Source organism: Caloenas nicobarica, chromosome 2 (assembly GCF_036013445.1).
Source record: "Caloenas nicobarica isolate bCalNic1 chromosome 2, bCalNic1.hap1, whole genome shotgun sequence".
Taxonomy (NCBI): domain Eukaryota; kingdom Metazoa; phylum Chordata; class Aves; order Columbiformes; family Columbidae; genus Caloenas; species Caloenas nicobarica.
Genome location: NC_088246.1, coordinates 116872993 through 116894984, shown reverse-complemented (window position 1 = coordinate 116894984; position 21992 = coordinate 116872993). Strand labels below are relative to the sequence as shown.

Here is a 21992-nt window from a genome sequence, read left to right as displayed (position 1 = left end):
GGAAAAGATTTGGTTTGTGATTTCTGGTGAATCTGTTGAGCAGAAGTCTTAGTCGTCAGATACAAATGTGAATCAATGAAGAAAGGTCAGAACGCTCTAAGGCTAGGCCCAAACAAAAGGGCTTGCATGCTGCAGGTTGCTAGGACTTCAGGGCTTAGTTTACAGGTGCCTGGTTGCCTACTATAATAGTCATCTTGGACCAGGCACTTGGTTTCTTAATATAATTCATAGGTAGGTTAGTGTTATTGAGTAGGAACTACCTTAAGGAGATGGTAGGAAGAACTTGGAAAGAGTAGTGTGTCATAGCTCCTCCCCTGTTCTAGATAGGTGTGTCTTGCTTAGTGCAATAGGGTATCTCATAGCAGTCGTTTATCTGATCCAGCTTTTTGGAGATAGGGGACAGGTTGTTCCTTTCCTCCCAAGTTAGAAGGAATTGAGAGGTTGTGCTCTTGCTCTTCCTTTCCCCTTCACCAAAGAGGGAAAGTTATTTGGCCTGCTAGGATGTGAGAGACAGGGATTCTGTTCTGTGCTTTCTCTCAGGGTGTTTGAATCTGCATCTCACAGGGAGTACATCAGTCATTACGCAGCAGCATATTGTGCTCTGAGTGTGAGTTGCCCTTTTATTTTTGTGAATGATGTTTCCCTTTTTAAAAGTGTAATTAAGTATTTGTTGGACAAGGAGGTGAGAAGGAGTGCTCATACACAAGAGTTATGGCTTTAGTGGCTTGAATACCAATTGAGAAAGGGGAGACCTGGGTCCTGGTCTGCCAAGTACTCACTGCAATATTACTTCTGATGAATTGTTTAAATGAAACCAGAACTGAAGTCCATGTGTCCCACTTCCCATGTGGGTACCCTAATGACAAGGATAAGGTATCGCCCTCATTTTCCTTCTTTCTAGTTCAGTCAGTATTGTAGATGAGGTATGGCAGTTTCAACAGCAATGAATGAGTGCACCCCAAGTCTTAGGGTAAGTGCTCTTTGTTAAGAAGCTCATGACGTGAGTACAAATCCTTCTGATAGAGAAGAAAGTTGAGCTGGTGCCACCCACATCCTGGGTGAGTGATCTAACCGGTGGGTGTGGGCCAGAGGGGGAAAGGAAGAGGTATTTCAACCCACGCGTTTTTCTGCCAGTATTTTGTAGCAACTGGGGAAGGGTATGTAAATTCTGAAGAACCAGCCCATGAGACTGTGTCCAAAGCCAGGGCAGGAAGGAGAATATTTAATCTTCCACTAGCCAGCCGTGTTGGGGCTTTGGTTTGACTTCAGCATTGAGCTGCACAGCACTGAGAAAGTCTGGATGGGAAAACCATAGATACTGCCTGACCTGAGTGGCACGTGAGCAGAAATTCTGGCAATTTAGATGCAGTGTCCCCTCACTAGTTTTTGGCTCCTGAGCTTTTTTGTGGATATAGACCAGAGTGCTGTTCTACATGACAGAAAGTTACCTAGAACAGGTCAGAGAGTTTGAGGGATCAAAAATAACCTTATGAAACCTTGGTACAGGATAGATGGAGATCTCTGGTGAATCAGAGATAATCTCAGTTGAAAGGAGGTGTTTTTTTGACTCAGATAAATGTACATCTTTAGGTAACAGAGCTAAAGCATGCAGCTATATTTTGTTTTGGTGTTCCAATAGTGTCAGACAGCCCAAACTCCTTATTTTAGGCACATAAATAAATTACTTAACTTTCCAAGGCAATGATCCTCTACAGTAACCTTTACTGTAGGTCCTCATAGCCCTTCTTACATCACCTATCTTCAGAGTTGTGTAAAGCTGGCTACTTTGAAGGTTTTGTGATCCATAGGCCAGTTTGATTCAAATTGCTCTCTCTTAATGAGTTTAGGGTTTTGTAGACTGTGTATAATGAATTTCCTGTTTTCTAAGCACAGTTGAAAATACAGGTCTGTAGGAGTACTAGAAATCCTTAGTTATGTCCCTTTGAGAGAATAAGCAAGCTTAGGTGATCCATAGCTTCAGTATACTTAGAGGAATCGCTCTGAAAGTATTCATGTTCAGTACTGGGTTTGGTAATTAGGCTTAAAATTTATCATAGCCTCCTAATTTCTACCTTTCCTCCAAATGGACTGGATGCCCACAGTCACATTGTCAGGAATGGAGGTGGATTATTCAGTTTAAGACAGGCAGGGCAGCTGAAAGTCCTGACGCTGGTACTAAGAATTGACTTCCAGAGAGATTCCCTCTTGCTTTGCTAGTTCTCACTATGGTTCTCAATCTGACTCAGAGATCCACTGTAATTTGTTACCTTGCATGATAAGAGTCTCTTAGGGATGCCTGAAATTTACTTGAAGTTTATAAAAAGCTTTAAGATTCTTTGGAGAAAAGTACTTTTTGAAAAATATATCACACCATTATTAGTTTACTTTAAACAATAGAAATATGCATAGATGTAGCTTAACCTTGTTAATAGATGCATGATTAGGGAGGCAAAGTTAGCATTCTAGGCAGGATTAATTAATCTACTGCCTCAGCTATCTAGAAAAAGATATCCCCCCACCTCTAGCTTTGGAGTTTCTGTAGAATTCTCCCTCTGCTGCAAGAAAGAGCATCTTCTGCCTTTTCTGCACACAATGTTACATAAAACAGGATGTCTTTAGGCTGTCACATTTGGATACTGTCATACTTGAGATCAAGGGTTGGAAGAATATCCAGAGGATTTCTTAAGCATAATTTCTTTCCACTTAAGTGTATTTACTACTTTTATGTTTATGTGCTGCCTAGGAAAATACTTTATTTTAGCATAAGAATAATATTTTCCAGCCACTGCAGTCTAATTGGGAACTCCTAATTCAGTCTTTCTACAAGAAGAACATTAGGGGAAAAAAAAAAAAACACAACACAAGCTCAGTGTTGGGTTAGACTAAAGAAAGGAGTAAAAAATATGAATGCTGTGAAGGACTTTGTGTTCTGAAAAAAGCGAATGCAAGAAGAACAATGCTTTATATAACAGGAATCTTTCAAGGAAAATAGTAATTTCCAGTATCAATACTGTTACAATGCTTGGAGGGGTAGAAATAGGAAAAGGGTTAAATCACAGCACAAAGGAAAACAAATCAGAAAGACAAATATTCATACATATGATTAATTGGATTTTTGTACAGTGTGGCTACACACAGAACTAATTTTCAATGGGGTTCTGGAATGTAGATATTGAAATGTTAATATGCAAAGGCATTTGTTTTTCCAACTCTTCTCACATGAAAGTCATTGGGTGTATGTACATTTGGGAGTCAGGATGGTAATCAGGTTTCTGGCTAGTAGCCGGTAGACATATGTTGATACTAGGTGAAGCTGTCCAGGAAACAATACTTTCTTAGTAGTTCTGAACTTTTATGAACGCCAGTTATTTTAAATGACATTATGGAGCAGCCTGAAATGGTTGTTGACTTCCAGGAGTCACTCACTGAATTGCTTCTTAAAGTGGCACGGCCAGGTGTGAAGCCCTGTGCTCACGTCTGCAGCCAGAAGAGTTTAAAAAGTGAATTTTAGAGCACTGGTGGTATCTGGGGAGAGAAGAAAGCGGAGGAAGGTGTAGCCCTAACAGGCGATACGTTGACACGTGATCCTGCATTTAACACTACTCTGTAACTTCTTTAATTTCATTTTTGTATCCTGACTGAACCCTTATGGAGATGTATTTCCACAGCACGTTATTGCCAAGAGCGAAGCGTCTTCAAAATCCATTGACTTTATTAGAGTTAGAAGATACTCAGCACCTCCTGTAACTGGCTCTTAAATTCGCCTTCCGCTATGTGATTCATCTATCTAATCATACTTAGTATCTACCTGTAGGTGATGGCAATATGAATGTCCTCTTGGTTTTTATGTGGCCATGAGGAGGAGGGAAACGAAAAGTAGAGAGATACTTCCAGAAATTACAGTCATTTGTAGGTACTGAAATAATGGCACACACATTTTATTCCTGTTCTGTCTGGGTAACTCCGTAAATTGTGTATTGATTATGCTAATACAGCTAGTGTCTCTATTACTTGTCTGCAGAAATTATTCAAACATGTAGATTGAAGATGCACTTGGCAAAGTTACCATCCTAAGAAAAAGGCTTTTGTGCAAAGATGGCTTTAAATTGAATTACTAATCATATGCTAATGGAATTTATAGATTAAGTATTGAGTTATAGGAAATGCGAAGTGCGAGCTAAAAACATATATTCTAAACTTCCTATCCCGACAGTCTTAGTTGGTATATTAGGTTTATTTTCACATCTCTCAAGGAATATGTTTTAGGAAGGGATAGATCAATAGCAATCTATTTTTATAGTTTATTTTGGGATATGTGGCTTCTCCTGCTTTGTTTAACAAGCTGAAAAGAGGCTCAGGCGTTTGGGACAGTTCTTTTTTTTTTTTTTTTTTTTTTTTTTTGTCTTTTTAAAAATTTATTAACCCACCTAGACTAGAAGAAAATAGACTTTTTTCAATTATCTTTTGCTTTTATTTTATTATGGTTTGTAACAGCTCAGAAGCCATAAATCTTAGCCAGAGTTCTCCAAAAGGCTTCCCTCAGTGAAAATATCCTTTTTCACATTTCTAATTTTATCCATTTCTTTTCCATACAAGTTTTTTTCCAGGCTTCAACCAGAAATGACTTGTGCTTTTCCTTAGGATGCTCAGTCTACAGATTAACTCTTCAGTGAAGGGGAATCCTGGTTAGGCAGTAGAATATGAACGATATTTTGCAAGCTAGAAAACCTGTGTATATTTTGTACTAACTTTATAAAATAATCTTCCTCCTTTATACGCTAACCATGTGTCCCATGAAGAGAATCTAAGCAAAAGGGGTAAAATCCTCATTGATCAGCAGGTGTTGCTGCAGAGCAGTCAGGAGATTAATTCTATTTTTAGGACTCCTCTATCAAAATTCCCACAAGTTTTTGTCCTTGGCTGTCCTTGGTGGTACTATTTGGTTTATTTTTATTTTTATTTTTTTTAAAGCAATAGTTGGTCTTAATGTTGATATTCAGCAGCCTAAGCATGAGAGGTGCTCTGAATTGAAATCAGGGTTTGCCTTGGACACCAGCTGTAGCAAACCCGAAATGTCCTAACCTTTCACATAGATACAGCTTCAGTTTAGAGATACTTTTTTTTTTCAGTAAAATTTAAAACACTGGTATCTGTCCAAACCACGAGCTTTTATAATGGGAGATAGATTGCCATGCTGGAATTTTGTTTCCTTTACTGAGGTTTTTTTTTTTAAATTACTCTCAAGAAGTGTGATGTCACAGTTGTTGTGGTGATCTGGTCCTTTTTTAAAAAAAATTTATTATTAGAGTTGCCCATTTGTTTTGTTTTTCAAAAGCTGCACTGAGAAAATATGTAGTAGGGACTTGATCGTTTGTTTTTTTAGGGAACAGATAAGTCAATTGAGAAATATTTCTACAGCTAACAAAACTGGTGACCTGTGGTCATAAACATATAATTGTAGGAACAAGTAATGATGTTACTTTCATGACAACATTATTTTAAATGTATCTAGAAGTGCTGCTGTTCAGCAGTAACATCACTTATTCACAGTCTGAATTCATAAGCTGTTGTTCTGGTTTCCTGAGGCCTCCCTTTTATTAGTATTCTGTCACTTTGTTATCTAGAATTTGTCTTACCTTATGCTAGGATGTGGTATATGCTGTAATGAAGCTGACACCCCTATGTTCAATTACAGTCCTAGAGTATAAGTAATTTTTATATTTGAATTAATAATAGTGCATACATTGTATTGTTATATCTGCATATCATCCTTGTGGCATTTTTCAGTTACATTTCATGCTAGTGCTAGAGAAATGGATTTGGTTAGCAAAATTTAAAGCATCTCACTATATAGGTTCTGTTTAAAGTTGCCTTCCTCTCCTGAAAGAAAATGATATAGTTGATGTTTAAGGGAAGTTAATGTTGGCTGCATGTCGTGCTGCCTTTTGTAGTCAGGTGAGTTTAACGGTGGCCTGAGAGCTGAAATAGTACTGAAATTTTCAGTCTGGTTGTGGAAAGGCATAAAGTGCTAATCAGGAACTTATTGGATGCTACCAGCTGTAGCTTACTTAATGTAACAAATACCCATGCTAGGTGGAGGACTGATCTAACTTAATGCAAAGGAAAATGGCATGCTATTTTGCAGATGATTTGTAATAATGCTAACATTTCCCTAATTCTGTGGGTTTTGTGGGATAGTTTTCTTACTCCTTTTACCATACTTCCCCCTAAACATGGTTTTAATTTTTCTGACAGATGTGTCAGTCTAGTTGAATATTATTAGCAAGTCTTTGTGCTATGGCCTGTTGTGACCTACTTGGTTCTTTTGTGATTGAGAATCCCTAAAGGGCTTGAACAACAGTTTAGAAAGATGCTAACCACAAAGTTACCTGCTCTGATACTTGTTTCCTTTTTTTTTAGTGTAATAGCGACATACTGATCAGCTTTTGTTGAAAGCAAACCTCAGCTGTCACAGAATTTTCATATCCCTAAATAGCAGGGAAGTTTTAAATGTTTGGTTTCACAAGGCATACACTGTCAGGTTTTCACATGACAAACTTACGTACCTGAAAACAATTTTTTAGGCAGTATCCATGTTTGTTTTTTTCAAGACCTAGAAGCGTTTGGTGCCCTCGGTCAGCAGCACAAAGCTGAGCACATTTCGGTGTGCACTCACTTCTCAGGAGGAGCAAGAGATGCTGGTTCTGCAGCTGGTGGCAGCAGACATTCAGTGCAGAACAGCACAAAAGACGAACTCTTGCATTTTAGTTTGCATACTCTTATAAGTGGAGATCCGCTTCAAACATCAGATCTTTTTTACTTCATAGCAGGCAGCTGCTTTATTTTGAAGTTTCCCACTTGGAAATCCGTTTTTGAAAAGTTCACGTTCGGGCACCTCAATTCCATCTTGAGACTTAAGAAATGATAGAGTTTTTAAATTGCCTTTCTGGACCAACTTATGACATATGTCGTGGTTGAGGATTTCATTGGTAGATAATCAATACATCTACAGCCTATAATAAGGTTGATCAGTGGGTACTGATGACCAAGATGAGTTTCCTCTCAAGGGATGGAAAAGTAGATTTATTTTTCAGTTTTAGAGCTTGCTCTTGAGATCATTTTTTGGAAAGAGATCAACAGCTGGTGGTGGGCATAAACAGGGTCAAGTTGGACTGCTGCAAAGGTTTCACTGGTGGCTTCGAGGTGGGTCACAAAAGGTGGTGTCTCTCTCTTTTTTTTTTTTTTTTAATTGTATATTAGTTGTATTCATTATTTTTCTTGCTGTATTAACAAGTCTTACCAATCTGTGCTGCCCTCGTGAGAAATCTTTCTATTTAGCTTAGTTTGTGCTTCACCACGTATTCCCCGAAGCTCAGCTTTTCCTGAGCTTTTCCCATTGCTTTCTTTGTCTGACCAGTTTCCTTTAGCTGTGAGGACTGCTGGGATGACTGCTTCAGTGTAACAATGAAAATCATACCAGCTGAAGTACTGGTACTGCTAAAATACAAGTTCAAATGAAACAGTCAGCTTATAAAATCCTATTTTGTGAAATACTTGACTTACTCCAGGGCCTGGGAAACTTTATCAGATCTCTGTTGATGGGAAGAGTGTGCTTACTAGCCACAGCTCTGGGACAGAGATAGAGATTGTTTAGAGTCCTCGAGAGACTGTACTTGACTCTTTCTAATATATGCACTGTGTTTCAAGTTTCTAGTGTCCTAAGAGTGTCCTTATGAAAACTGGTGTTTTTTTTCTAGAAACTCAGATTCTAGAAACAACCAGTTGTATGAAGCCTTGGGGTTGGCGGAGGAGGAAAAGAGGTACCTGTGGAGTGTGTATATGTATCTCTTCTTTTGAATATATGTCTAGATTTATATGTGACCCTAAGTGTTGCACTCTCTTGTCCCAAGAGCCAGTGAAAAAAACCTCAAATCTTTGGATTTTAACTCAGTTGCATGATTATTTTTTGAGGTCTGAATTCTTGGGAGTGGAAATGCTGCCGAAGTTCAGTCTTTCCCCTTTCAGCTTTTTCCCCTGTGGAGGGAGAATGAATTCTCTTCTCTCCGCTGTTCTCTAACTCAAAGAACACAAGTCTTTGGCAGAATAAAAAGGAAATGGTTCTGCCTTTTAGCTCTTCCCTTACTTTTACTTTGGGAGAGTCAATCTTACTTAGGCATCATATCAGAGCTTATGAGAACAGCGCTCTCTCATTTTTCAAAGTAGCAGCAGAATGGCTCTTGTTAGGTTCACTCTTGCCCAACAAGTTTTGCATAGTGAATCTGACAAGAATTGTATTGTTTTTAGTTCTACTGCTCTTGGAAAGCTGTGAGCCAAGGGAAAGATGCTGGCATGGTGTATACAGTAAAACAGCATGGGGTTAGTTCTCCTTTGCAAGGCTGTCTGCACTGCTGAGATGTTTGCTACTGAATGTAGCATGTAGGATTATTATTATTTTTTTAAAGCTTACGTATGAATTAGCACACACACCTCTCCTGTCTGCCAGGAGAAGGCTTTCTCTTATATGTATGGCACGAGCTGAATCTTAAAGCCCAGAATTATTCTCTCATTTATTTCCATAATCAAATACAGTAGAGTGCATTGATGACAAATATCCCAGAGGAAATTCGGTTTGTTTTTTAAGCCATGAAACTGATTTGGTCACTCTGCTCTCAGATTTGTAGCTTCCATACAGTAACGTATTCTGTTTTGGTCTGATCTACACTTTTGCACTTTGCAGTGCAGCTTTTCTTGCCCGTGTTGTGCAAGCATTACTGGCTTTCAGAACTGAAGCTGGTGTAAAGATGCTTGGAACACTTCAGCTACCCACCTAACATCTTTTTTGTTTTGTTTTGTTTTTGTTTTGTTTACTTTCTTCTGACAGTAGAAGAAAATGAAACAGAGGACCAGCAGGCAGGTGTGGGACACACAGCCGCACAGACTGGTAATGCTGAATTCCTTCATTAGTGCTTGCTTACCATTTGACAAGAGTGTGAGGGATTTTCGTATCGGGGTGTTTTTGCAAAGCCTGCACTCTTCTTTCTCCATTTTGGCTTAGAATGCATTCTTGGGGCTAGCAATGGAAAATAACATTCTTCTCCCTTCACCTTTCAATTCCTGAGAATTAGAAATTCTGCCTTTTGTAGGTCAGCCAACTGAAAGTGAGATACTTCTAAAGTGCAGCATGTTTTTATTTTTTCTTTTCTTTTTCTTTTTTTTTTCTTTGTTAACAATAATCCTTCTCTACATCCCTCACATAAAACCTCACCCTGTGCCATTTCAGATGAACTTGAATATTCATTCCTCTCAAACTATGGATAAGGATAATTTCTTTTAGGGTTGTTTATATAATTTCTTACCAGTCAGGGATTAATTAAGGGCTCCTTAATTTTAAGTCAGTGAGACTGGGTGGACAAAGCTGTTGTTTGAATCAGGATCACAGGGATATGCATTGTTAATAATCATGAAGAAATAATTGTTAATTCCCAATAGCAACAAGGACTCTTTTATTCTCTAAATGTAATACAGTTCTGAGAATGCAAGAAATACTTTGCTTTTGCCTTTGGTACTGATTCCACAGGATTTTATCTGAAGAGCAGGACTGACTCATCTGAATAGTCTCATTCATTCAGCTGAGGTCACCTTTTGGAGTAAGGGCTGACTCCTTAAGGATATTCCTAGAAGGGTAGTCATCTCTGAATACGTGTAGGTAATTTGTTTGAGAACAGTTGGAGTCACTCCTTATGAAGGTGAAGAGCACAGTTAATTTTTTCTTCAGCTAGAAGACTTCATATTTCTCCTGTGTGTGTGTCCTGTGGATTTGTGTTTGGTGCCTTTTATAGGTTCTAGTGGCTCTGCGCATAAACTGTATTGTTTGAAAAGAGGAAATAAAAGTGAGAGAGTTTTCTGTTTTTTTAATGGGAAATTTCTCAAACTCTTCTGAATGTACATATGTCTTCATTTAGCTGTCTGCAAACTTGAAAAAAAGCAAACTTGTACTGCTGTAGGCACATGAAGTTGAAAAATAGAGGGCTGCAAAACTGGAGATCAATATGACAAGGAATGGTTGCTTTTCTGCATTTTTTTCTTAAAATAATTCTCAATGGTTAAGTTGTCTTGCTAGTTATTTATTTCCTATCATGTCCTGTGTTGTTCTCTGTCTGTTTCTAGACAAGATTTAACATTCTGTTTTTCTCTATAGCAAGAATGCAATGCCAATATTAAAAACAAAAAACCTTCTGATAGAGCAAGCAGTAAAGAAGGCCCACACTGTGTACACACTGCCAGTAGTTTTTATAGTAATACTTTGTATCTAAGCTCTGGTTCTAACCATTAAATGTGCTTTTTATAGAGTACCAAGTTATAAATGTAGTGCAGCTACGGCATATTAATCTTACTGCAGAGATTTAATGAGGCAGTTGTTTTGCGATGGACACTATTGGGAGCAGAGAGCGACAGAGTTTTACTTTACCACTGAGCTGAAGAAATATTCCTTGCCTGGTAATAATTATAACCACATGATCTAAGTTTTCCTTTCTTTTGCCAGCACTTTTCCATGCAGAAGTGGCTTGGAAGGAGGTCTACTGCTAGGCAGTGAAATGGCTTGGAAAGGAGGCTGTTTTCCTGGTAGTTTGATGTTTTAGTTGTGATTAGCTATGGATCCTTGTAGCATAGGCAGAAATATGCAGGATGAGTTTCAAGAATACAGATAGTCTTTCCCAGTCCACTGAGATGGCTCTTAGATATTCATTACTTTTGCTTGACTTTTATATGGGTTATAAAAAGTAAATGTGGTGAAACCTCATTTTTACATGGGCAGAATAGAATTTCTGCTGGTTGGCCTTAAACCGCTCCCATACTTGAAAATAATTGAAGTCCATGGCTTTATTGCCTCCAACACTTTTAAGCCAATGCAATTTTTCATTTTCCCCAAAGTTGCAGTTTTATTAGACCAAGTTACAGCAATAACATCTCTTAGGAGGAGGAGGAAGAAGGTAAGGGGAGAACCACCTGCCAGGGAACATAGTAATGAGAAAATCATGCTTCTTTTAATTTCCATTTATAAATAATGTTAACGTGATCGGCAACAGAAGACAACTGTTCTTTCTCTTCTTCTTCTTTTTTTTTTTTTCTCTTTTTAAAGTACTTTCATAGGCTGAATTATTTCTGTTCCAAAAAAGTAACCCTCCTTTCCATAGTAGATAATTTTCAATGATATCTGCAGATGGAGCCGATGTGTGTACTGTTGGTGATGTGTACTGAAAAATTTCAGTTGGCGCATGACCTCTGAAATAGGGCAGGGAAGCCTCTGGAAATGACAGTGGCGTTTGCAGATATTGGGAAAGGTAATATTACTATGAAGACAATCTTTGTTGAGGGCATTGTGGCTGTGATTGTTGCAGATACTGGGGAGAAAGAAATGTGGGAGATCAATGACATTTGCCCTCAAGTCTATATGCGAGCACGAGCTTTGAACAGGAGGTTAAGGAGGAAGTCTGGATGGATGCATATTGCATTTATAAAATACGTTTTAAAAATTCTAGTCTTTCAAAACATCAGCTCAAATAAGGCAACTTATCCTCAGTTTAAGTAACTATTTAAGGTTAGATCAGTTCTTGATGGAAGATACGTGTTGTAACAGAAAAACTATCTGTTCACAGGGTGTCCAAATGATATTTTCTCTCTTTAAATATCTTTTTATTTTGGTGGTGACATCTCTTCACGGAAGCAGATCACAGTGGAAATGCATTCATTGAGAGGAGCTGAGACTGCCAGAACTCATTTCACAAAGCTGTCGTAGGCTAAACTCAAACCTAGGTCCCAGAGGGTCCCACTTAAGTGTTGACCTAAAAACAAATGTGCCAGTTGGCTAGAGCATGTATTCTAAAGTTGCAGCAGAAGGGAATAAGCTTGACTGACTTCTGTCCCTGTAGAGTTTCTATCTGCAAATGCAGAAGGAGAAGCAAAACATTTATTAGTCTTCAAATGATTCTAATTTTAATAACTGGTCTCTAAGTAGGAAGCTTTAAATTGAGCGATTCTTTAGGCTTTTGTGTACTAAGGGCTGCATGTGTGCATTTGTGTGTGTGTATTGCTGAATTCCTGCGAAGTGCAAGTGTTCCTGAATAATAAGTCTCAAGAATTCCCTCCCCTCCCTTTTTTTTTCCTTCAGCATTGTACTTAAAGCAGAGTCAGACACTACCCTTATTTTAAAACAAACAGGTCTGTAAACTTTATGTGCAGCATTTAAATACTTGTCTTAAAATTCAAACCCAGTGCCCACATTTCCCTGAGTGCTGTCAGTTTTATGAGATGAAACTGGGAGCTTGAGCTGAACAACTAACAGTATGCAATGTGCTCATGCTGCCTTCCAACAAGTGTTTAATGATGTTGGGGTCAGTTTGCAACAGTTAAGACAATTATTTATTTTTCTGGACTGCTTGTAACCTGGTGATCTCCTAACTACTGTTATTAATCTTGCAAAATATTTTGGAAAATGAAGTGGCGATGGGAGTTATTAGATTCAGAGCATTCAGCAATGGCTAAAATGCCATAAAATCCTTTTATTTAATTAGCATCCCTTTTTGGTTTGTAAATTTCCAGACTACTCTGCTATCTGGACGTAGCTGCTCAAGTTGAAGTTTTCGCTCTTGAAAGAACCTTGTGAATGTAACTTGTCATACAAGGACTGCACTCAGTGCAAGGGCAGAGGTTTTGCACACCAAATACATTTTTGCCTTCTGAATGTGTTTTTTATTTTTTAAAATTAATCTGGTTTCCCTTTGTAATATATTTCCCGTAAAAATAAATTCTGCCCTTTACCCCTGTCAAAGAAATTCCTTGGTTTTGATCACGAGCCACATAGCATGAGGAAGGCTTCCTGACATGGGTCATTTCCAGTTTCTGCTGGTGGGTCCGTCTGTGTTTGAGCAGCCGAAGCGCAGGGTGCAGCAGCGTGGACCAAGGGGTGTAGAAAGATGATGGGAGCCCTGACCTTTGCTGTGAGCAGCAAGAATGTCTGTGCGTTGTGCACAGTGGCAAATGCAGGGATGGCTGGGTCCCCATCACTGTAGGGTGCTGACGGAGGACTGAAGAGTGATTTATGATAGAATCTCCCTCCTTCTCCTCCTCCTCCACCTCCTCACCCCTCCCCCATTCTAATGCGAATTTAGTGCTAGCATGTTTTACTTTATCTCCTTTCAAGTAGTTGTGCATGATTGTAATCAACTGCAATGCAAAATAAAGTGGGTTCACAGATACCACCTCTCTGTTGCTGTGGACAAGGAGCCTACTCCTACTTAGTAACACGCTTGGCTAAAGAGCATCTTAGAATGTACTCGCACGATCTTCTGTTGTTATATGAGGTTATTGTTGTTTTCTCAAATGACTTGTTTCAGTCTCAGCTCTCTCAAATGTCTAAAAGGAAAGATGAGGTGGCCCAAGCAGAAAAGGGAAAAGTGGTGAAACACTTGCATTCCTTTTGCTGGAATGTACGCAACCATTTTTCTTCTGCATTTCACTTGACGTACTGTGGTTCCCGAGGAAAAACAAAGTTAAGTGCCAGCTTGCTTTATTAGGGAAGACTGATTGTTTTATTTCTGTCTTTTGAAGGAAGCTTTTAGTAAAGCGGGCAAAAAGTCAGGAGTAGTTAATGCTACTCCGCTCTTCCTCAGAGGAGGAGAAGTTCTAGACTTTGCATTATGTCACTCTGTGCTGGTTGTCTGCAGAACTGAGGTCATGCAGCGAGCTGTGGGGCTTCTCTGTGCACAGGGGATGGCGGTGAGACCTCACGTTTCTTCCAGTTTAGAAGCTTCAGCTGGGCTCAGGGCTGCTGCTCTGAGGCTAGAGCCGTCCCACTATCCCCAAAATGCTTGTCAGCATGTCAAACAGACAAAGCTCTCCTTCTGTACTATGCGGGTTTTACAATAGTTTCCGGTTTTCCATGATCTGGCAAATACAGGAACTTTATTGGGCTTGTCTTAAGTCATGCATGAGTTCAAAGCATGTGTAGCATTTTGACCCGGGGTATAATCTTTCCAGGGCTTTGTTTGTGTCAAATAGTGTGGTGATAGAGTACTGGAGTGGGTTGTAAAGTCAAGATTAATTTCATGTTTATGTAAATCAAATTTGTTTGTCTTTTAATTCTGGTAATTTCCTGTGAAACACTGTAGTTAAGAGTGAAAAGAAGTTCCTGCACACTCAATGATTTGATTTTTCTTTTCATTGAAAACTAATTGCATAGGTGGTTTATCCTTTCTTACAATGATCAAATGATCAAAGCAGCTTCAATAGCTGTGATAAAATTGACAAACCTAACATTGAAGCATGGAAGAATTGCTTGAGTGAGAAATGGAACTGTATTTGTGGGAGTAGAAGGGAAATTCTCCTTTCATTCAGCTTAGAAAAAAAATCAGGAAAAAGCCTCCTTTGCTTATTTAGCAATAAAATCTACAGTGTGCTGCAGGCTCATGCCAAATATGTCTCTTCTCATCATTACCACAAGAACTTACCTTGATTTTTTTTTTCATTTTAAAGGTTCTCTTCTTAGATGCCTGACATCATGGTCTTGATTTTCTTTCAGACCCTAACTGTACACTAGAAGACAAGGCAGAAGATGGAGAGGTGCTAGACTGCAAGAAAAGGCCGGATGAAGGGGAGGAGTTAGAAGAAGAAGCTGTGCACAGCTGTGACAGCTGCCTCCAGGTGTTTGAGTCACTGAGTGATATCACAGAACACAAGATTAATCAATGTCAACTGACAGGTAAACAATACTTATCACTTTGTGGCTTCGTGCACTGTTCTATTTCTGATTCCCATCCTCTGCTTCTGATCTCCCTCCTTCCTTTCTCCATTATTTTATTCCTGCACTTGAACGCTTCGGTGAGACCTTTATAAACAGATTCTGGGACAGGATTATACTGTAAATGGGGCATTAAAAATTTCCTTCATACCGAAGGATGTATGGGTAATTACTGCATTGTCACTGTATTTAAAGTGTTTGTTAGCTGTCTGTGCCTGGCCACTGCGTGTATTTTCTAGATTCATACTGTACAGCTTTCCATACTTTGCATATACACGTATCTTCCTAAGTCACTTGGGAACACAGAGGGTGTTTGTAGGTGGGGTTTAGGTGCAGCTACGCAATGAGTGAATTTGCACAAGGGCATGTTGCAGATCTGGGCTGGATGTTGCATTAGTCTATCTGTTAACTTCAAATGACTGTACAGCAATCAGTAACTGAAAGTTGAGAGGAATGAAGCAAATTGTTAGAGGGGAAAATAAAATCTCAGCTTCAGTCAAGGGGCAGACCTGGGTGTTGATCAGATACTGCTGAACTGAGCAGAGCTGGGTTGAATGGACCTGTAGCCAACCCAGGTTCCTCTTTGAAGTGATTGTAGAGAGCCCCTCACCTAGGAAACCACATGAAATCTGCTGAAGTAGTTTTGCCCGTTAGTTTTAGTAGGTCTTTTGATGGTGCGCACTCTAGGTCCAACTAGACTCAGTATTAACAGAAAGGCATTTTTATATTTTATTAGATGATACTTTAATTTTAGCCTCTACAGTGTAAAATGTATTTATGTGCAGTGCACTTATGTTCAACTTTTCTTTATTATGATTTTGTAAACAAGGAAAGCCATCCTTCTCATTTGGGAACACTTTTAGAAAGTGTGCATGTGCTCATGTTTGGAGAGCTTTATGAGTCATTATTGGTTCCACTAGATCCATAGGCTAAGTCCTGGCAGGATCACATAAAAGTCGAGCAGCAGTAGTGCTCTTGAGGACGAAGTGTGAGAAGAAGGTGAGCAGAAGAGGAATAAGTGGGCAGGAGCAAAAGGAAAGTTGAGAAGTAATGTGGATTTTTCAAATGATTTAGTCCCAACTTCACATTATGGAAGATGAAGATCTGCTGCAGCAAAAAATGTTTACTTTTATTAATATATCGCTTTGCCTTTTCTTGCCTGTAAAATGTTTTTCTAACTAAAGATACAGTCAGTTCTGCCATTCCCTAATCACTCCTATGATCTTTTAGAATGTATTTTTCTATATTGCTCGTGGTTTCTGGCAGTATTGATATTCTCTCTTGACTTTAAAAAAAAAGTGGTTTCTCTGCTTTAAAGCTGTGAGTAGAATGCACTGAACAGTGCTTGTACAGTTGGGTTGAGAAACTGAAGAAAAGCAGGTGGGGGGAACAGTAAGTAGGAAGAGTCCTGGAGCACCACTCCTCAACACAGCAGTTCTGCTGAGGGTTGTGTTGCTAAATGAGAGTGAAAATGGATATGGTGCATTAGTCGATTTGAGATGTATGTGTAAAGGCAGGAATACATGTATGATGTTGGAGGATGGGGGAATGAAAATGACCCTTGAAGGAAATTGTTTAAGTTCCTAAAAATACTTTTGCCTCTCTTTCAAGGAAACACATGATAGTGAATGGGTAGAGATTGGACTGTTGAAAGCTTATGAAGTGAATAAAAACCTAAACCTAAATCTTCTGGACTACCATGTTGGCAAAAAGCCAACTGTCCTCTGTTTCTGAATATAAATGACCAAAATAAACCCTGAAGTTGAGAGAGGGGCCTGAATGAAATGGCCAGAGTTGATGATTGTTTCTTTCTTCAGCAAAGAAATCCAAGTAGTTAGTGAGGTGGATTCAATGCGGGGTCCTAAGCAGCATGTATGGCCTAACACTAAGGATATAACATTTATGAAAACCTCATCCTTTTAGATTATTTTTAGTTAATCATTGACAAACAGTTGACAGCCAAGCAGCTTACCTTTCTCTTCTGAAGTACAATATATATTTGACAAAAATAAAGTTTGCTTTTAGCATTTTAGGCAAGCTCCCTGGATTCTTGCTTTTCTCTTGGACTTCCACCGGTGCCTTTGGGTGCTACACAACATGTTTACCAAAATTGAATTTCTTCTATTATATTCTGTTGTTTGGGTCAAATTTGTTCTCTCTGGAGAAGGGAAGAGTGTATCATCTATCCTGATGTATGATCTTTCCAATCTGGGTGCCATCTCAAGTACTGAAGTTACCCAAGTTTTCTGTTAGGTAAAAATGCCAGGTCTGTCAGCCTCTGAAGTTCACATTTGAGTTCTGAAGCCCTCCAAACCCTGATTTTTTAGATGGCTGAGCCAGCTGCAGCTTGTCTAGATTTTACTGAGCTTTGGAGGTGCTCTGTGAGATGCATAGCGAGCTGCACTGCAAGAATTTATGAACTGTGTATGTTGACCCAGTTGTAGACTCATTTTCTATATAACTATGCCAGGTAAAATCAACAATTATGTTGATGGAACAAACAGGATGGCAAAACACTGGTGTAAGACAACCCTTTAGTAAAACAGTGAACATGAAACAGGAGAGTTGAGTGTCTTGGCTGCCCCTCATTCTACCAACCTTGTAACACGCTTGAGAATGAGGCTTGCCATTGTAGGACCTATGATCGATACTGGGGCTTCTAGTTTCTGCATTTGATAATGTTAGATGTGTTCTTCCGAAGCTTTGACACTTCAGTGGAAGGAGTAAAATGGCTTTCTTGATTCTTCATTCTGCACTCTCAACCAAAGACAGGAATGGGGAGAGGGGAGCTGGTTTATTAAACAGTGGTCCCAATCTCTCAAGGTGTCAGTCCCCCCCTGCTATTCGGAGGATAGTGGAAGATAAGAGTTACTTACAACTCTGTGAGATTAAGCTTTCAGGATCTTGGATTTCTGTTCTGTTGCCGATTTTTTCAAGGGAGAAGAAAAAAGTTCTCTCCAGCTGGTTCCTTCCTGTAATCTGTTTGAATTGAACTCATGTCCTTTTTCTAGAGGAGGGCATAGCTGCTCTTTCATCCTAATGTCTGCACTATTGATCTTGTCAATTTGGGTCTGATCCAGTATCCATTGAAGTCAATGAAAAGATTCCCATTGACTTCAATGGAGGATGGAACAGGCCCTTCATGAGCTATTTAGTAATATTTTTTGCTATCATCTGAAATTCTTGTACTGAAGCTTTCTCTGAAAAGGTGATGATTTATTTATGTTAATTGCTGACAATTCCTGTGATGTTTGTGGAATACAGATAAAGCATAAACAAGGGAAAATGTCCAAAAAAATTCTTTGCAATACTTGTAACCACGGGCAGATGAGATACTGAATTATATTAATTTAGTCATTACAAAAGATTGGCAATAAAAATATGGATTTAATAGTGTTTCTCTCTGATGTTAGTGCTTTTCTCACTCTATCCTTCCTGCAGCATTTCCATTTAATAACTCATGAGCCACTTGCACACTGTCATCCTCTAAGTTGTGTATCTAAGTAAAGGATCCAATTAGCATCGCTATGAATGTGATGCCCTTCTAGCATATGTCAGTTTAGATCTCACTGTAGGAATGTGCTTGCAGGATCAAATGTGGTGTACTACTGTTAAGCCATCAACCGCATCTTCTCTCCTTCATCTGCCAAAAGGAAAAGAAACTTAACCTTTTGCAATGCTGCCATATATGCTGTTGGTGGGACACAATTTGTCAGACACTTTCCTTCATCTTCTGCTTGATTTATAATCTCTTCTTCCTTCTCAGTGCTTTGTGCTGTTTATTTCACCTTTCAGTCCAAACCCTCAGGGATTATATTCTATGAACTCTCCTCTGCATATACAAGAACTCCCTCTCTGCTGACTCACTCTGTGTTCAGAAGCATTCAGCTCAAGCTTGCTTCTCTTGAAGATCCTGTATGTCACTTTGGCATCAGAAGTCCCACACATAACCAGAGCAATACTAGAAAAAGGAGAACACTGTGGTGGTGCCTTGCTTGAAGTCAAATGTGCATTGAACATGCCAGTCTAGTTGGCTGAGTTGTTGAATAACTCAACAGCAATGAGGTGCTGGTACACAAGATGACCATCCTCCACCTGAATGTCAGTAGACCTAGGGCATGTTACCTGAGTTCACTACTGGCCCCATTGGCTTAACAGGCTGCAAAACTTCTCTGTAAGTAGGCTACTGAATTATGTGCAGTCCTAGCTTCAATGCTAAGGGTGTTTTGAGGTAAAAGACAGGAACTATTTCTCCACTGGGGATATTTATTTTACCTTTAGGTCAGGAGTGTCAAACTCATTTTCAGCGGGGGCCACATCAGCCCTGCAGTTGCCTTCAAAGGGCCAAATATAATTTTAGGACTGTATAAATATAAGAGTAGTTACATTTGTACAGTCCTAAAATTAGATTTGGCCCTTTGAAGGCAACCACGAGGCTGATGTGGCCCTGGGTGAAAATGAGTTTGACACACCTGCTTTAGGTGATTAGGTAGACTTAGTTTTATGTTTTGGGCTCTAGCTTAGTGCTAGAGCTTTGACAGGTTGAGTAAGTATGTCAGGTAGAGCTGAGAGCCATTCATGTTATGCCCTAAATTGTTGCTGATGTTGAAAAGGCGCCTAGCTATAGTTGTGTGTCCCCTGCCAATGAGGAGCTGCAGTCCTGCTCTCTAGCCCTGCCCAGAGATTCCTCTTGCATATCATATTAAAATAATCCCAGCAGATATATTAGGGACCAGTTGTTCTGAGCGCTGCTCTCCATCAGCACTGGACTATCCCTGGGCTGGGAACTTCTAGCTAAGTCAGATTTCTGTGTTTCCAGTTATGACCAAAATTAATTTTCCTGGATATCATCCTCCTGTGTGCTTGAGAAACACCTTCTTGCATGTCTAGAAAGAAGAGGTTGTGCTACCTAACAGCTTCGTAGACAGCATGCACCACGAGTGATCATGGACTTACCAAATGGGAGGTAATAAGAGATTCCACTATAATGCTTTCCTTCTCTTGCCTTTTTTCTCCTCTTCCTAGTGCCCAGAAATCTACCATCTTTCTGAGTTGGTAATGCCAGGACCATCTCCTTCACTAGGAGACCTGAAAACTTTGCAGGGGATTTTGTCCCAAAGGATGTATGCTGTGCACACTGAGACTACAAGATAAATTTTGTGAGCACTTGGCATTGTCATGCTTTGATATCCTAGATAGAATTGCTCTGGCTAAATATATTGCAGATCTTGCCATTGTTTTTCCAGTTTCCACTATCTATGTGGAGAAATGATACATGGCAGGGCTCCTTGGTCATTTCTTCAGTACAGGGAAAAATCTGAGCTTGATAAAAGTGCTTCTGAGGACAAGGACCCTAAGAAGTTAAATCTATGATGCACCAAAAGCATATTCATCTGCCTCACTGCAGTTAGTGGCACACTGCCAAGCACTGTTTGCCAAGTACAGTTACTTCACTTGAGAGAGTCACCCTGTTTCTCTTGAGAATTCCTGCACCAAAGACTGCATGTAGATTTTACATTAAACAGTTATTGAATGAAAGACAAACGGTGCTTGGACTGGAGGGTTGAGTTTAGGCCTCTCTTTTTCCCTAGAGGGCTTCCCAGGTGCTATACTAGAGAGGCATGCTTCTACTTTTCCATTTGCTTTGGACCATGGTCTTCTGACTTCTTTTCCACAAAATGACATTCTATTTGACTGAGACAGTGAAAAGCAGACCCTCTCCTCCAGTTTTCTGTCCCAGCCAATACACACAGTAGCTCAATGCACTTCTTTAAGTTTGGAAGTCATGGACTCACATCCTTTCAGAAAGATGTGTTCCAGGACCCATATCTGCAACTCCAAATCTGTGAAATTGGGGAAAAGGGGGAATAGGGAGGTAGCTACAGTCTATCTCCAAAGATCATAATTTTGAATTCAAAGAGCACTGAAAAGCCTGTCAGTGGACTTGGATGGAAGATTTATATGCGTTACGGAATGGCAAAGGCCTGCTAAAATAATAGCAGTTTGGAGAATCTGCTATACATAACTTCATATGCAGAACTGCATACTCCTAGGCAGGACAAATGAAGGTCTTGACAATTGCATTCTTAGATTTTTCATGTAAAAATTCTGTATAAGTACTTCTGTAGGTAGCTTGGTACTGCCGAGATGTGGAGGCAACTTGTATATGCTGGAGCTGAAAGCTATGAAAGTAGGCTGCATAGCCTTCTTGCTGTTCTTCAAAACCCCTGTGCTTACTTTGAGAGATCCATGATGAACAGCCAACATGGGCAAAGGAGGCATAAACTCCTCCCCCTTTTGCTTGGAAACCATTAATCTCTGCTCTTGAGATTGTTAATCAGTCATAAAACCAGTAGATCTTTACCTCTTGAATGTTTTAAAAGCAGCCTGTTGCACTTCCTGAGTTATCTGTCAGTGACCCCTTGTAAATGAAAGCAGCTGCCGTCTGTATCATGGAACTGTTATTCTTGACTCAGAGAACCCCCATAATAAACCTATGTGTGAGAATTAACTGTAAGTGCCAGAACCCTTGTTCTGTTTGCAGGTGTGAGAGGGAGCAAGTGGTGGTGTCTTCCAAGGGGCTTTGAGTGCTTCCTATATATCTTTGATGGATATTTTTTTCCTCAGTTTTGCTTCTTTTTTTCCTCTTATTGTAGCCTGATTTTTCCATTACTTAAAAAGGCCGGTGATTCTTTTTAGCATATAATGGCAAGGTAGCTTTGGTTGGCTTATCTTCTGTATGTGTCCACCAAGGACTTTACATTGTGTGAACCTGAACTCCCATTATAACAGCAAGATACCGGATCAGAGCTGGTGTCCCTGAGTACCATGGACAGAGGCATCTCCAGCCCGGCCCAGGAAGTCCTGGGATGCAGCAGGAGCAGCTCAACCTGAGACGGGAGTTCTCTCATTGGCAAAGGGGTTTTGTGTAGGCAGCCCCAGTGCAGGGGTTACCAGGTCTAGTTCTTGATACAATTATTTCTCAACTGTCTTTTACATGTAAATAATCTAGCATCATGTACGGGGCTCTTAGGGCTCATCTTGCGGCAATCCAGGCCTTACTGGGCAAATGGAGTATGGCAGCAGAGTTTGGCCAAAGTGCTGTTACATACACAATGTACCCATTCCTGTCTGGAACATGAATTCAGTCATCCTGGGACCTGAGCATCACACATTTGAACCATACTTTTGATCA

The 21992-nt window shown here is 39.7% G+C and overlaps 1 protein-coding gene across 12 annotated transcripts in view; it reads left to right on the top strand.

Annotated features, from left to right (window-relative positions):
• Positions 1–21992, top strand: part of ZNF521 (zinc finger protein 521) — a 235960-nt gene that overhangs the window by 9773 nt on the left and 204195 nt on the right. For 5 of the 12 annotated variants that reach the window (XM_065628651.1, XM_065628653.1, XM_065628657.1 and 2 more), the window contains 3 exons: positions 7758–7820; positions 8882–8941; positions 14579–14758. In XM_065628651.1, the coding sequence (XP_065484723.1) occupies positions 7758–7820; positions 8882–8941; positions 14579–14758 (303 nt within the window). The remainder of the gene's footprint in view (positions 1–7757; positions 7821–8881; positions 8942–14578; positions 14759–21992) is intronic. The other 7 variants (XM_065628659.1, XM_065628652.1, XM_065628662.1 and 4 more) reach the window with 2 other exon arrangements.